This window comes from Amia ocellicauda, chromosome 7 (genome assembly GCF_036373705.1).
Source record: "Amia ocellicauda isolate fAmiCal2 chromosome 7, fAmiCal2.hap1, whole genome shotgun sequence".
Classification (NCBI taxonomy): Eukaryota; Metazoa; Chordata; class Actinopteri; order Amiiformes; family Amiidae; genus Amia; species Amia ocellicauda.
Window position 1 is genome coordinate 39,951,639 of NC_089856.1, and position 16,374 is coordinate 39,968,012.

Below are 16,374 nucleotides of genomic sequence, written 5' to 3' on the forward strand. Positions count from 1 at the left end.
TGATACTCCTCTCCGTCATGGAAGAGGCTTTGTCCATTTGCCCATCGCCATGCTGTGAGGCAGCGCTCCTAAGCCCTCCCTGAATTACTGATACCAGCAGCTCAGGCCCGTGGCTATAGTTAGCATGCTCCCTGGACAGCTGGTGCTCAGGGTTGGGTGAACTGTTCCCACCAGTTGTTTCAACAGTAACAAGAGGAGCCACCCATAGTGCTTTGCAACAGCTGTAAAAGTGGGCCTGAGGGAAACTGGTTCATCCTCACAGCCTCGCAGGCATTTCAGGATTGTACCATGCTAAGAATAAATGCCTTAATACGGGCTGTGGTGATCGTGGCCTCTTTTATAATGAGTTTATTGGGGAGCTTTAGTCTGAATTAATTCAAGGTGTGTGAGACCAGAAATCACGTCCAGATGGTTATATAAATATGAAGCACACTATTGGCTGGTCTCTGGCAGAGTGGCTCCTGTTGTAGTCGTGTGGACCTTTTTATTGTTGAGCCTTCACTTTTGCAGAGATTTAGGCGGGTACAGTTAAAGGCAGGACTAGAACAGATTCAAAGCCATCCCTGGAGTCAAACTGGGGGCCAGTCATCTCCCTCAGGGACCTGGTTCCTGGCATTGTCCTATGCTCGTTCACAGTGCAGCGATGGTTAATGAAACACACTATTAATAGACCACATTCCTTTTCCTGCGCGCCCCTCCCTTCCATTTTGTAATTCAATTTAATGCATCTGCTTCCAAAATCTCCAGCTGGTGTTTCCAAGTGTGTACCTCACAACAATCTGAATGCTAAATCTGAGCTCTCTCTCTTTGGGTTGGGTGTTTGGGTTGGGTGTTAGTATTTCCTTGTCATTTCTGAACTTACCTGTCTGTGGGGGAATTTTCCCCTTGGTGATGTGTGGACAGATGCCCATATACAGAAAAATGAAATGGCAAATCCTCCTGAAACCAGAATTTTAAAGGAAGTGGAAACGTATATCCTCTCACGCCTGTTTTTAATTAACAAGTACATGTGCTGGTCTGAAATGTAACCAAGCCAACTTTGTGGTGTAAATTTCTTAATCTGGTTAGTTTACAAATGTACTTGTTTTTGAACCAGCAAACCCCTAAATCCTGACAGGAAATGCCTTGCTTATGGGATGAGTTTTAAGACTACTCTTTTTTTGGTGCTCTACATGTAGACATATCCCCTGGAGAAAATGCTTTCGTCCCCCCATTTCTATTCCTAGTTTTTACTTCGTTTGAAGATGGCTTCTGCTTTACTTGAGAATCAGAAGGTGGCTTTTCTGGTCATGGCAATAGATTCCAGTTGGAGATCGTCATGCTTTATTCAGCCTTTTTTTAAATCGATAATTAAAAATCTAAAACGCCTAATACATTGTACACAGACAATTCTGTTGCATTGCTGTATGCCAAGGAGATCAAGTTTGCCTGTAGGGGGACACAGAGTAAACTGCTCATTCTTCAGGAGTTTTAGAAAGCAACACAAAGAAACAGTTTATTCTCAACAGATACAAACACGCTCACTGTGACCAGAACAGCAGGATTGGTCTGCTCTAGAACATGTTTCTGCTGGGTTAAGTGAAATCAGAATAAATTCATATTTTAATCTATTGTCTTGATTTTTTCATTTTTTTTATTTTATATATTTTTTTTATTTAAGCAGGTTGGCAAGTGCGTTTCATTGTGTGTATGCACTGCGTACTCCCTGAACTAAGTAGAAGTGTTTTTTTTTTCCTCATTCAGATTAACCTGGGTTTCATTGAAATTGCTTTACTGGGTCACTTCAGAACAAGTCTGGGATCAGACTGTAGGTATACCCTTGACAAACATTGCAAAGTCAATTCATCGACACCAAGAGAAGTGTTTGCTTACTAGAATATATACACGTTTTTTTTATTACCACACAGTTGTGGTTAAACTCGGGCTATGCGTTCGCCTCAGAGTGTCTGTTTGGAAGAGGTGGTTGTTGTCGTTTTAAAGGGAGACAACTTAACTATTTGTCTTTGTGATTTTGCCACGATGACAGATGACTTGATGAGCCCAACAGCTCCACCCAATTTTTTCAGAATTTTTTTTCTTTTACCTTGAAGGTGTCTCTAGGATCTTATCATATAATTTAAAAAACAAACATAAAAAACCTTGTGAACGCCGTGAGACTATGTGGCGAGGCGTCAGTATGGTTCCACTCTAAGCGGTAAAGTCCTTTAACTCCTTGTAGACATTTTAGAGCAGTTTATAAATCCCCCGGAAAACAGTATGTAAGTTTTAATCACAAAGATCCCTTTAATTATGTTGCTTTTTTTAATGGATTTTAATAGGTTGGCTTTTCATTTAATTTTTTTTTTTTTTTTTTTTTTTTTAAGGTTCTATTCTAGACAGCACTGGCACTAATTACTTTTTGCAATAAAAGGTTGTTCTTTCATGATTTAAGCATCTAGGTGCTAGCATTTTTTTTTCGTTCCTTGCTGAATTTACATTGTGCATTTCTACATTGCACGTGTAGGCTATTTGTTTTAGTATAAGCATACTGTGCTGTGATAAGATCAATTCCTTTACTTTGAGTTTTGGACTGATTATAATGGTCATTCCACCTCCAAATCCATATGGACTACTTTAATGTTTTTTTTTAATCCTAGGAGTTTTAGCAAAGTTTTTGCAACCTATATATATATCCATCTAAAAGCAGGATCCATGTTAAAGTAGGTTAGTAAGTGAAGTGAGACCAGCATGTTTTTAGTTTAGTTTTTTACTGGGGAGAGGCGGGTCCGTGACCCTGACAGTACTGCCCAAGCAAGTCCTGTGCCGTGGGCAAGCTGACAGAGCGACCCGGGCAAAGTGGAAGCTGCTAAAAATCTGTGACAGCTGCTGATTATTCCCAGTCTCAGCATCTTCACTTGGCACGTTATTTTTAGCATTCTATTCCACATGCTTTGAATAAGTCTTCCCTCTTGGAATGACAACAGACGACACTGAGCTCCTCACAGAAACCCAAGAACCACCAATATTATTTTATGCAAGCTTAAACTATATAACCTTCCAACTTTAAAATGCAGACCGTTCAACGTTGTTGGTGTTGTTGGTGTAGATTATATAATCACAGAAAATGGCACACTTTAAACATATTTCCATTACAGGACGTGAACGAATTCAATAAGTTGTTTCGAAGCACCGTTCACATTTTGTAAGAAAACGACAGAATACATTATCTTAACTGAAATTCCCCCATTGAGGAAGGGTTGAGAAATAGGGGGAGCAGGTGAAAGGGGGGTGGCGGTCGGGTACTTCTAGTGTTTGTTAGTGTATTTTCTAGTGTTTGATGATGTAGTGTAGTTTAATAGTGTATTTAGTAGTGTAGGTAATTAGTGTTCTTCATAGTATTGTGTAGCTTGTTAGTGTTCTTTGCAGTAGTTTGTAGTTCACTAAACAGACAGCAGATCCCCTTGAAAGTTTCCAGTTTCCAGGGGACACCAGCTGCACGGTGAGACAGCCCACTGGAGGTTTGAGTGTTGTTTTCCTTTGCCATGTTCCAACAGGAAGTGCTCAGCTGAGGCAGCATGCATCTGGCAGGGATATGAAAGGGCCCCGTGAGGGGGGAGTGTTGTTCCAGCCTCCTGGCTCCCATACAATGTTCCTGCCCGTTTCCTCTGTAAACAATGTGGCGAAATGGGCCAAAACAGAGCCACGCAAAGCCAATCCCATGTGCTAATGGACAAGGGAGGGTGCTGTGCACGTGCTCATTTGCTTTTGTGGTATGAAGTTGATTTTGTTGGTTTTCTTTCTACCATTATTATTTTATTTTATTTATTTATTTATTTGGTCTGTTGAACAAAGGTTTGATTTCCACACTCAATTTCATGGAGAATGGCTGGCGGGCATCCGATTTTGCCTGGGGGTGGGAGCCAGCCCACGTTCTCTGCTGGTTTTGGAACAGCAGTGCTAAAGTCCTGACGTCCAAGCTAATAATTTACAAGGTTGCTGTAGAGCTGGCCTTTTCAGGTGTGAACTTCGGCGCACTTAAAACAAAAAACAAATCAATAAAATAGTTTAATAAATGGGGTGCTTGTGTATATGTGTATAGATGTACATTGGTCTATTTACAAATATTATTCGTATAATATACCATTAAGTGGTTATGTATTACAGTTAAATAGTCCATCTTATTTATTTACTCATTTAACAGACACTTTCAATAAGCAAGGTTAGTCAGCTTCCTACCCCTAAAATACACGCCCTGTTGGAGGTCATGAGAGCAGACTGAGGCCTCAGGACAGCTTCTGTCCACAGGTCCCTGAATCCCGCATAGCCCCAGGCAAAGTGGCCTGACTCTGACCCTCAGCACGGCCTGACGGGCACTGCAGGACACGCCAATCTTAGAAACCTCGGAGTGAGAGCAAGGTCATGCTAGACGATCGGGTGGTTGAGGATGTAAATCTGTTGTGTTAGTGGGCTTTTGCCTCGCGGTCTACTGAATTAATGTCCAGCGTTAAAATGTTCCCCTGTAGCAAAAATGTTCCCTCCCTGCTATTTTTGTTAATGTTACAGTACAGGTTAAATGTTTAGGACTGCTTAAGACTGTAAGGCACTTTGAAACCCACTTACGGCTTTTGCTCCTTTTGAAAATAACTTGGTTTTTGTTTTCAATGCCATGGTGTGCCAAAATAAATAAATAAGCAGCAATTGCTGGCACTTAACAAATCTACATACATTCTTTTAAGTGAACAACTTCTGAAATAATCTGGAGACTTGTTTTTCGCGAATTAAGGCCTTTTTTCAGCTCTCACTTTGACTGGGACAAAATTGTCGTCGTGTGATAGTAGAGCTTTATTAACAATAAATAAGAAACAAACAGGTTTCCTGGCATTGAACTGGCAGTGTACAGTGCAGCAGGAAGTGGCTAATCTTCTCAGTTCTTTGTGAATAGGCCTGAGTGAGTCACGCTGTGTGGGCAGGGCTTTGTGGAGGGTGAGTCACTGCTTTGTTGCTTGCATTGCACTGCTTTTTCCTTTCAAGTGCATTTGTATATAAACGGGCCCATACAGCCCGGCAGCACCCGGCCGATGTTCGTGCACAGGGGCTCAGAGTCAGCTACTGAGCACAGGGAAGCCTGAGTGATGGGGAAAAAGGTTCAGCAGATGATATGCACAGTGCACAGGTGAAGGAAACAATTAACGAATCAAAACCTCCATTTGTGCCTAAACTAAACGCACACACCAGTTCCCTCGGTACACAATTACTAGTAATAAAGACTAACACTTCAGGTATCAATTAAATAATCCAATATCGTAAGCAATGTCGACAAACAATCCCTTACTGTTGTTGATTCTAGTCTCACTCGCTCTCACACACTCTGGCATTCCTTCCTGCCCCACCAGGAAATCGAACTCTTCCTGTTTTATTAAGGGGGCGCTAGATTTGGTGGAAACAGCAGGTCAGGTGCCCCCTCAGGTAATTTACCTCCCATGGGAATCAGGGGAGGTGCAGGGCAGTTGGCATCACTAGACGATGAGGTTTAACAATGGATAAGCACTTGAGGGTGGTGGGGGGAAGCATTCCTCTATCATGTTTGAAAAGGCGATGGTGTGCAGATGTAGTGTCCTTGTAAAGAGTGGAGGATAAACACCAGCAAGCCCTGCCATCTGAACTCAAACATCATCATTCATAAGTAACGCCACCATATATAAGTAATCCTGGACAAGGGTGTCTGCTAAGAAATAAATAATAATCATTTATGTTTGTGATTTCATAAGGTATAGATTGACAGTATAGATTGGTCCTGGGCAGTTAGATTGACCTAATCTAGTACTAGCAAGTATATTTTTAAACTTATGGTGTTAAGCAGAAGAGAACCTAAAACAGTGGGGTTTATGTATACTGGTAACTTCTGAGATTTATGGCTTGTGGCTTGTGAACACAATGTAACATAATACCTTTCTCTGTCTCTTTGGGACGTGGTTTAAAAGGATTAGTATTAAAATTCTTCCTCTAGAAAAACTTAATGCTGCAAAATGAAAGGTTTCCTCTCCCCCCGACTGTGGCATTTAATCAGGCTGCACTGTGAACCCAAGTGGCTGTGAATGATTTAGAGAGATCTGAGCCAGTGTGTGGGTCTGAAAGAGCATGGGGTCCTCTCATACAGTCAGTATCACACCCTGAAAAAACACAAACGCTGTGCAGTCTGGGTAACCTGTCCCTGCTAGAACCAGTGTGACAGGGACAAAAAACAAAATGCCTTGCATAGGCTTACAGTTTGGAGACCAGACAGGGTCTGTTAGGCCGGAGACCCTGCATGCAGAAAGATTTTCGTAATCAGGGTTGATGGGGAAAGAACGGGTCACCCACGTGAGCATGGCGTGGCGGATGTGACAGCTGTCGCGAATACGTGGTAACACCGTACACTACTGATGCGCTCTACGACATCGTGTAAGTGTCAAAATTTGGCTTACGGATTTTTATCAGGGGTCTAGGAGGCATTTGTCAGATTTGAAATAAAATCTATCGCATGAACCTATTGTACAGGAAATAATAAAATGACACTTTATAAAATATGTATGCATTTAAAGATCTCTATCACTGGCTTTTCTCTGTCTCTATCCTTACTTGAAAAGGGTGTGCTCTCTAATGAGGCCATTCATTCAAGCTGTGTCAAGTTTTATGATGGTTAGCAGGAAGCTGAATGTTAAACTTGTGAAACCTAGATAATCGTAAAAGGAAAACTGTTGCACAGTTCACTTAAGGACATTTGTTGGAACATTATGTACACCTTATCTCCCATAAGGAGATGATCATAATTGTAAATAATGGTGCCAACTTAGACCAATCAAAATAAAGATATGGCTTACAAAATTAGCTTAGTCATTTCTGACACTTGAAAAATGAGGCCTTCCTGTTCTTCCAAATGCTGGCTGTATGAGCTAACAAAAGACGACATGCGCTGGATGGTGCAGGTCAGAGATAAAAAAGCAGAGCAGCCAGAATTTCGTGTAGCGTCGAGACAGCTGATGGCAGGAGGAATGAAGAGAGAGCTCAGAGAGGTGTGGGGGGGTGTGATGGGAGCAAGACAGACCGGGAGTATTTGAAGACAGACACGACAGGGGAAATGCAGGGAGAGGGTAGAACAGCTGGTTTTTAGTTAAAGGATTGTGTTTTTTGTAATTTGTTTTATTTTGTCTCAATTGACTTAGATTACTAATTTGAATCCCAGTAGTGGTTCATTGCATAGCAGCAGTAAAGCATGGTGGACAGTTGCAGTCAATAGCATTCTTGCACTTCATTTGAGACTGGTGTCAGAACCATTGTTTTTTCTGTAGGGCGTGTTAGGTATAACCCAGCAAGCAATACTGGACATTTTCTCACTATTTTACACACACACACTCACACACACACACACACACACACACAGAGCACTTTGAACATGTGTTCAAAAATATATTTTGGCTTGCTCTTCTCTTTTTTCCTTCCATCCCCCCCACATAAATTATGGCCTGCCTTTCAAAGAGAATACAACATAAATAAGGAAGAAAGCATTCTACAAGGTTGTGAAATTATGAACAATCAAAAGGGGTGCAAGGATAGACAAATCAAATTCCAACCAGCAGTGTAGACAATGCATTGTGCTGAAGGGTGAATGGCAACATAATAAAATAAGTTTTAATTTGGAGTACGGTACATTTTGCACTAATCTCTGGGATAGTAACTTACATTTTGTATTCTCAACATGGACTATGATGAGCTGTAAAAATAGGTTTTTGTGTTTTAGTTTTTTCTCCAATATGCTGATGTACTGAAAGTAACTATCAATGATATATATTTTTAGAGTTTGTTAAACAGCAATTCAGCCTACATACTACTGTCAAGACTCTTGTTGGCTGAACTTTCTTAATATAGTGGTGGTGTACATTTTGATGCTGCCAATTCCTACAGACCAATGGTTTTCATAACACCTTGTCTTAACTCAAGTTCAATTTACTGAAATCTGGATTGTTCTTGCTAGTGTTGTTCGACAGAGGAGACGGTACAGTGAAGCCTTAAACTGTGAGATTGAAACCATAGATCCAAATCAGAATATAAGGACGGAATTGTATTAGGTTTTCACTCCGTGAAGGAAAAGGCGGATAAGTCTTGCAACTGTATAGAGCGCTCCAGGTTGCTATCCACTGAGATTTCAGTATCATCTGACAGACGGTCCGCCCTGTAGCTAATTAGGGTGCCAACCGAACGGTAAAATCTGACTTGTGGCAAACATTTCTGTGCCTCCTAGTTGCTGTGACTGGTTTTCATACTTGCCTGTCCTGTTTCTAGGGCACAGCATTTTAAAACCAGCTCAGCGGTTTTAAGACAAAGACAAATGAAAGAATTTTGCCTTTTTTGTAGAATGTATTCATTTAATTATATTGTCTTGGTGGAAAATTGACCCTGCAATCATAGTTTGTTTCCTTTTATCAGCCCTAACCCTAAGCCCAGCTCTGTTGTTGATGTGATCCTCTGCCTCTGTCCCCTGTGTTTGCAGTCATGTGGAGAAGGTAACCACGTGGCAGGACCCCAGGAAGACCATGACGACGGCAATGAATCAGATGAGCCTCCACACCCCGACCACCTCCACCCCAGTGCGCTCAGTGGCCTTGTCTCAGCCCAACCTTGGTGAGCACTGTAGGGGATGAGCAGACTTGCTACCCCCCCAACCCTGTGTGCGTGTCTGTGGTTGTGTTTTTTTGTGTCTGTGGTTGTGTGTTTGTTTGTGCCTGTCTGGGTCTGTTTGCATGTGCGTGTGTTGATGTGATTGTATGTGCGGGTCTATGTGTCTGTGCGTGCGGTGTTTGTTTGCATGTGTGTATTGTGTTTTGCTCCACCAATATGCAAAGTATAGATTGTTTTTGTTTTTTATTCGTCCCAGACATGCTTTTAATTTAAAATGCATGTGAATTCTTCAAAAGCAGCCCATGGTGACAGACAGCACTGCACGTCAGTGTGAGCACAACAGTGCAACAGTCACTTGTGCTTTTCCATCTGGGAAGCAGCTTGACTGGGCAGAGTTTGGTACCCATGATTGCTCTACACATAGGCAAGTCAGTGTTAGTCTGGGAATGAATCTGGCAGTACAAACTCATCTACTAGTCTCCTCAGACTGCATTCATCAGTTGTGGGTTCATATTGAAGTCATTTTATCCTATGTACTTACATTGTTTTAAAACAAATGCAAGATCCCTTCTCATAGCCTTGAGTTTGGGTATCTCTGTTTTGGCTTGTTTTGTGTTTTTAAATGTGGTTTGACATGATAAACTCAAAGCTGGTTTCCTAAATTCAAATTAGTACTAGTCCTGGACTATTTAATGTTATTTTAGGTAGAGTAATCCTAGGCTAGTGCTAATCGTGGTCTGTGAGACCAGCCAACCGAGTATCATTAATGTTGTATTGTCACTACAATGGGAATCTCACAAACTGACTTGAATTTAACCAAAATGTATGCTTTCAATTAGGCTGGGCTTGCTAAGTTTCCTAGCTTGGCTTTTGCACTGTGGTGCAGCTTTACCCTCCTGTAAAAAAAAAAAAAAAAAAAAAAAAAAAAAAAAAAAAAAAACATTGTTGGGATGTCTACATTCTGCATTTGATGAACTAGATTTCTAATTCAAAATAGAGCCTCTGTTAAAAGCACTTAACTTAGTAAAGATGACAGAATCCTATGAGTTGGATTGAGGGATCACATTTTATTTTCAGTAGCAAGAACAACAACAACAAAACCACTTTCACAAGTTCTGACCTGCTGCACTGACTGGCGGCAAGTCACCCAGTTTTATTGCTTCACCACTGAAGGCAAGCTTAAAGAAACAGCCTTGTGGCATATGTTAAAACTTTCTCGTCTTTGTTAGTCAGTACAGTAAATTAGTACCAAATGTGTGTTCATTTTGTGATGAAATGGAAAAAGGTGTCTGGTGCAATTTGCCAAGAAATCTTAAGAAGCTTTTTGTAGCTTGGTTTTGTTGCTACGGGGCAAATACAGCTTTCCAGGAGCACCTACAAAAACAACCAAGACCAGACAGATGCCTGGAAACGGGGGGAAAAAAATAAGGGCAAAAGTTACAAAATCTGGGCTTTGACAGTGCTGCTGATTCAGAACGATACTGTTTTTCCTCTGGAGTGTTCTTGGCTTTATTTTGTGAGGCGGTGGATGAGTAACAGGCCGTCACAACACTGTGGCGGCCCGCTGGCACAGAAATAGTAGTTTATTAGCAGAGTGCATGGGGATTCCTGGATGTGTGCTACAGCTTCATTTACTGGTACAGGTTCTCTGAATGGAAGCGGTCATCCTGAAATAAAAGGCATGTAAACCACCCTACTAGAAGTGTGCAAATGCTTGGCTGGGGGGTTGTGTTTACCCCACAGTCCTGCCTTCATTAACATCCTGGGACCCCTTCACTAGATATCTCCCAAAGGTAAACTTTAACATCTAATTTTAAAGTTTTTATTTTATTGTTTTGGTTTTCCTCTCTGCAACCTTGAATGGGAATGCCCAAAATGTTTTTTATTTTTAGCTGTCAAGTAGAGATTTTTTTTATTAATACGTGTACAAGGATAAAGAATAACTGGGTTTGTCAGTGCTGTTTAAATATATGAAGTGAACTTTCTGTATTCCTTTACTTTACTGTCACACTGAATATGATTAGTTTAACCGCTTATGCTTAGTGTTTCCCTGCTTTTACCTGCAGTACAGTAGTTTGAGCCTGAAGGATGAAAACAGAAATAAAATGCTAATGGTGAACTCTAGACTAAGTATATTAATATTTCTAACCATCCCTGTATATCACCATCATTCTCAACCTTTGTCGATTCACTGCTAGATGAAGGACAGATGTTTCCACTTTAGAGTTAAAGCATCACACACGCACACATGGAGACATCAGACCCGAAGAGGTTATATAGTTCTAAAAAAGAAGGCGTGGAAGCAAGAAAAAACAATATTTTGTAACTCAAGTCTGCTCCAATCTACCCCTCACCCCCTCCCCACACGGCAACAATACAGGAGGCATGGGCTGTCGAGGGGGAATTTTTTAATTGGCTGAGCACCACAGGGCGCAGCAGCCACACACTGAGCCTGTGCAATTCGTCTTCACAGGACCTCTAATATAGCTCTCTATCAGGACCACAGTGTCAACACTGCAGCGCCACCCCTCACCCCTCCCCTCCCCCTCCCAGCACAGAGGAACAATGCTGGAACGAATCCCAGAGCTGTCCGGTGGGGAATTCGGCCAGTCCTCCCCTCTGCTGCTGTGATGGCTCTTCTCATTCCTATTTTATTTATTTCTTAATTACATTTCTCAAGTCACTAGGTCTGATTTGACATGCCAGGCAAAACAGCATTGCTCTGTGAAGAGTCGGGTGCCACCTGGCTGCCAGGCATCCTTTTGCAGCCTGTGCTGTGGTGAATCCCTGTGCTTGTAGTATCCGAAATGTCTGGAGTTCAGGTAAAGCTGATTTTGCACTGATCAGTTGCCAACAATTGTTGCATGTTTTTTTACAGATGGAGGTAATACTTTTATTCGATTTTGCTGTGGCTGTAGTTTTTCATTTAATTATAGGAATTTCCTTCAAGCTTTCTCGTATAAACATGATGATTGTGTAAACACCTTGTTGTTGTATCTGAAGTTTTCGGGTAAAATGCCTACGTAGTTTGTGCACTTTCAAGATCTTAACTGACTGCTCCATTGTAGATTCCCAGTGATGAATGCTCGTTTCTCCCTGTGGAATAGCTTGCATGTGAATGCTAGTACTGAGGTTTCTGTGCCCTGCTAGGCTGTCCTGGGAGACTTAAAACTGCAGTATGGGTGCCAGACGCTCAGCTATAGTGTCACACTGCCCCAGTGGGGACTTGACAGCTTTTTGCATTTCCTTAGACAAGTCTTCTCTAAATCATGTTATCGGCTGGAGCACTCGGGATTGAGTTTGAGCCCCAGCCCTGCCATGCGTCTTTCTGCTCATCTCGCATGCAATGTGGTTTTGTTGGCTAACCCACTCTCTCTGGGTGTGAAGGGCTAACTAAAGTTTCTAAAGAGTTTTGAGGCCAGCCAGAGCCCCGGTCCCTTTTTTTAATCTAAAATAGATGTTACGAAAACCCCACACGAACAAGACCCTTGAAAGGGTTGTTTTGTGATGTATCCACACTCTCAGACCGGTGTGTGCTCGGACGCAAGCCAGTTCAGTGGGCTCCAGTGTCAAACCTGGAAAATGACGAGGAATGAAGTGGAGAGAGAGGGAGAGAGGGCTTTTGCTCTCCTTTTGGTTTCTTAATTATACCCCCAAAAAGAGCTCCTGGCTGTTGCTGACAGGTCTTCTGATATTCCTGCTTGAACAGGACACTTGCCTGAAGGCTGGGAACAAGCAGTGACCTCTCAGGGAGAAACTTACTTCATTGACCACAAAACCCAGAGCACGTCCTGGCTCGACCCACGAGTGAACATGCATCTCAGTAAGTACCTCTGGATCTCCTGGCTGGTGCTGCCCAACACAGTGATGCAGCAGACCCCCCCGCAACCCCACGCCTCCACCTCCTCTCCACCCCACCCCCCCACTCTGATACTAACCCCTGTCAGCAGCACTACAGCGAGACTCTGCAGCCAATTCAGGTTTGCGAGCTACAGACCCCGCTACTCCAAGTAACTCCAAGTAACTCCAAGTGCTGATGATAATTTAATGCTTGTTACCTCTGTTTGCACAGACAGGCACGAGGTATTCAAGTAGCTCTCAGAGTTTTGTCTTTCCTGCTCTGTATGTGTAACTCACACAGGAGCCTGCGGTGGGCAAAACCAGACCCGGATCCAACTGCAGTGCAGCCTGCCACCCCTGTCTTAACACCGAAACTCCCAAGCTCTGTTCACAGAGGGCTGCGGCGCCTGTATTTTGTTCCAACTCGACCAAGTTCTTGGTTTCTTAATTGCCACCTGATTGTTTTCCCCATTTATTTACATGATACATCAAAACGCTTCCTATCAGCCCAGTGAATTGTTTCATGGATATTGTGCTTTCAGTCAAGCAAGGTCTCTCAAATGACCAAATGCAACACGTCTTGGGGAAAAACTTCAAAATAATAGTGAAAAATGCTCAGGGTTGAGAAAAATCACCACATGGATTGAGCTATGGAGGAGGATGAAGCAGAGGTTTAAAATGCAGCAGTAAAGATGTTAAATAACAGAAAGAAAGATAACATCTTCTAATGCGCAGCAAATTGAAAAGATGTATAGTAGCAGGGATTTACGAAATGAAGCACTTTCCTGTAAGTTGGAACCTATAAGTCACCCTGGATAAAGGCGTCTGCCAATAAATAAATAATAATAAAACCCAGCATATCCCCCACCCCCTGGCCCTCAGGGACTGTAGTTTGTGTTCCTGTTGTAATCACACCTCCCTGATCCTGGGAGGAGATCTGCCCCTGGGGGCAGGCCTTTAATAACGATCTACTCAACGCTTGGCTGAGTCAGCAAGGATTGGGCTTTCACTACTTACACTAGACATTCATAATGGTTACAGTGATGAAAGATGTCAGTTTGTACATTTTTCATTCAATTATATGATCAAATGTTCTTTTATTTGCACTGGTAGTAAAAAAAAAAAAAAAAAAATGATTTTCTAGTTCGCTAATGTGTCCAAGTAGTCAAGTCCTGCCCCCCTCTCTATCGACGAAGCAGGGGAAATAAGTATCGCGTCCTATCATGCCACTGGTGGCACCCCTTGTATAGGCATCCAATGCTCTGAGTAAAGTGTGTGGTGTTCCTCCACCCCTGACAGATGAGTATTCTGTGGTATAAACTACACACCCAGCAGATCCTTTCCCCCTAAGTGTATACAAAGAAAGGAAAAACAGTGGCATGCTAGCAAAAACATGAAATTTGACATCTCGACACTTTGCACTAATAAACAGTGCAGTGAATCGCCAGGCTCTGACCCAGCTCCACGGCACTCCTTTCTCCACCTTTGAGTCCTGAGCCCTGACAGGGTCACGTGGTGATAAAAAGTACAGGGATGCAGCTTGGAGATGTTAACCAGAGTTTGTTTGGGAAGCACTGTCCTCCTCTCCATGTTAATGGATGACAGACCCACACCAAGGTTATCACAGCCCACGGCAGCGCTACGTTCCTCAAAAAGGTCAAAACAAAAGCAGCTGTGCAGAACAGAGCAATAACAACCTGTGTTTTTGTCGTCTGTTTTTTTTTCTTGTGGCACAAATTATTTTTGTTAAATCCCTTAATTTTATAATAAACTTTTACAGTTTATGACTTGCTGATTAGTAAATAAAAGCCCCCCACTTTTTCTCCCCTGCTGAAATAGCTCCAGCAGTCCGTGAACTGTCGCCAAGATAAACTTTTTCCATATTCCGCAGAAAGTTCAGACAGCGGCAGGCAACGGCGGCTCCTTTGAAAGGGCCCATGCATGTAAATAATTAGTGTGTCAGAGCCTGCCCTTAAATCAGAGAGCGCTCAGAGAGAGCACTGCAAGGCTGATTTTGGCCGATCCGTGTGAAAAAGTACTGTTTGGAAGGGGATACTGCAGGCTTAATGCATTACAGATTTCTGCCCTGGAAAAACTTTCTCTTAGCTCAAACACAAGTCATCTCTCTCTCTCTCTCTCGTGCTTTTTTTTTTTTTTTGCTGACCCTCTTGGATAGCTGACGCTGTTTCTGGGAAATAAACGAAACAAGAAGCTCTTTGTTGGCAGGGCTAGAGCCGGGTCCTTTCTGTACGAGATGTCGTGACTGAGTCAGAAAAGCAATAATGGCAGGCTCCTTTTCCTTTTTTTTGTTTTTTTTTCCTTTGCTCTGTGAAACATGTGTTTTCCATCAGGACGGGCTCTGTGACACCCTGTGCTAGCCAGGGGAGATGAATTGAGCTTCAAGCTGCCCCAGCAAAAAGTTGAAACTAAAGTCTTCCACAGCTGGTTTCTCTTGCACTTTTTTTCTTCTCTTTTCCTTCCCTGAAATAATAACTTGGAACAAGTGGGGCTGTACATCTGTCAGGAACAATTTACACCTGTGCTCCCCGAGCTCTGCCAGCCACCGTCACAGTTTGCTTTACACCTTAGACTCTGTCTTCGATGAGTCTGAAACGCTTGAGAAATGTCTTGACTGCATGTTTAAATAGGAAGGCCATTCTCTCCTTGCCCTCAAACCGACGCGCAGAACGTCAAGACAAACTGGGCTTTTCCTGTTGGAGTTTATTTTTATTTTTTTTCTTTTAAGATTTTATTATGGACTCATCTGCACAAGTGTGAAAACTAATAAGGTTGTCTTCCACATACTTTTACACCAATTTTTCACATGAACATTTCTTATAAATATTTGTCTACCTAATTCATTTATAGTAAACAATTTTCAATTATATTTGCGACAATTAGGAAAACGAGATGCTGGATATTTCCCTATGTTTCTCAGGTAGTGGCACTTCCCAATCCCCCCGACCCCCATGCAGCTTATAACCAAGACTGCTATTAAACACTTTTCCTTTTTAATGTACAGAATATGTTAACCCTGGGGCCTCAGGGAGCCGAATGAGGAGTGTTTTCTGATGCACGATCTCCTGCTCCTGGGAGCTCATTCAGGTAGTGCTGCCATAGTTGACACAAGACCTAACGCCTCCTTGTGGTTAATATGGGGATGGTAACTTCACCTCAAGTCAAGAAATCTGATGCTTCCCCTCAGTGCAGTCAATCACTGCTGGTCTTTGGCACATCCCTGTTTTCTGATGTGGCAGCCAGTGTAACATTGACATGAGAACAAAATCAGTTGCCTCAGTTTACTAGCACATTCTTTATATCTTGAGGTTTTTCTTTTTCAGCATTTACATTTTTTTTTATTTATTTTTTCTATGTCGAGGTTAACTTTTTCCCTCTTGACAAAAGGGAGCTGTAGGGACACATTGTGAACAAAGTCCTTAGTGTGAGAACAGCATTACAAAAATTAATATAGAAAGTTTCACACAGTGTAGAAATGTCAAGTTGAGGGGGAAATTAAATCATAAACAAAGTAAATCTGCAACATGCGTGCCATTTGACATTCGTCTCTCTTTCATTGTTAGAAACATCCAAAAGTGTGCTTTAAAAAGCAAAACCCAACCATTCTTAAATACTTTTCCTAAAACCTTTAAAATAAAATTTAAATCATGCAAATCGGTGCCAGAATATTAAGGCTGAAGTTTACATATGCAGCCCCCCCCCACCCCCACCCCCGCTGTAGCTACACAACATGTCCACAGACACAGACTCCCTTTGTTCTTTTATATATAGCTTGACTGGAATACTTTTTTTTTTTTTTTCCCCGTGTGATTAATTTCCCTCACACTTACACAAACTCCAGGCCTTAGTCTACCTTGGGTCCCATGGAAGTTATCCAGGGAT

The 16,374-nt window shown here is 42.2% G+C and overlaps 1 protein-coding gene across 3 annotated transcripts in view; it reads left to right on the forward strand.

The window, feature by feature from the left end:
* wwtr1 (WW domain containing transcription regulator 1) overlaps positions 1-16,374 on the forward strand; it is a 42,038-nt gene that overhangs the window by 17,480 nt on the left and 8,184 nt on the right. For all 3 annotated transcript variants that reach the window (XM_066709563.1, XM_066709565.1, XM_066709564.1), the window contains exon 2: positions 8,507-8,637. In XM_066709563.1, coding sequence (XP_066565660.1) covers positions 8,507-8,637 — 131 coding nt within the window. The remainder of the gene's footprint in view (positions 1-8,506; positions 8,638-16,374) is intronic.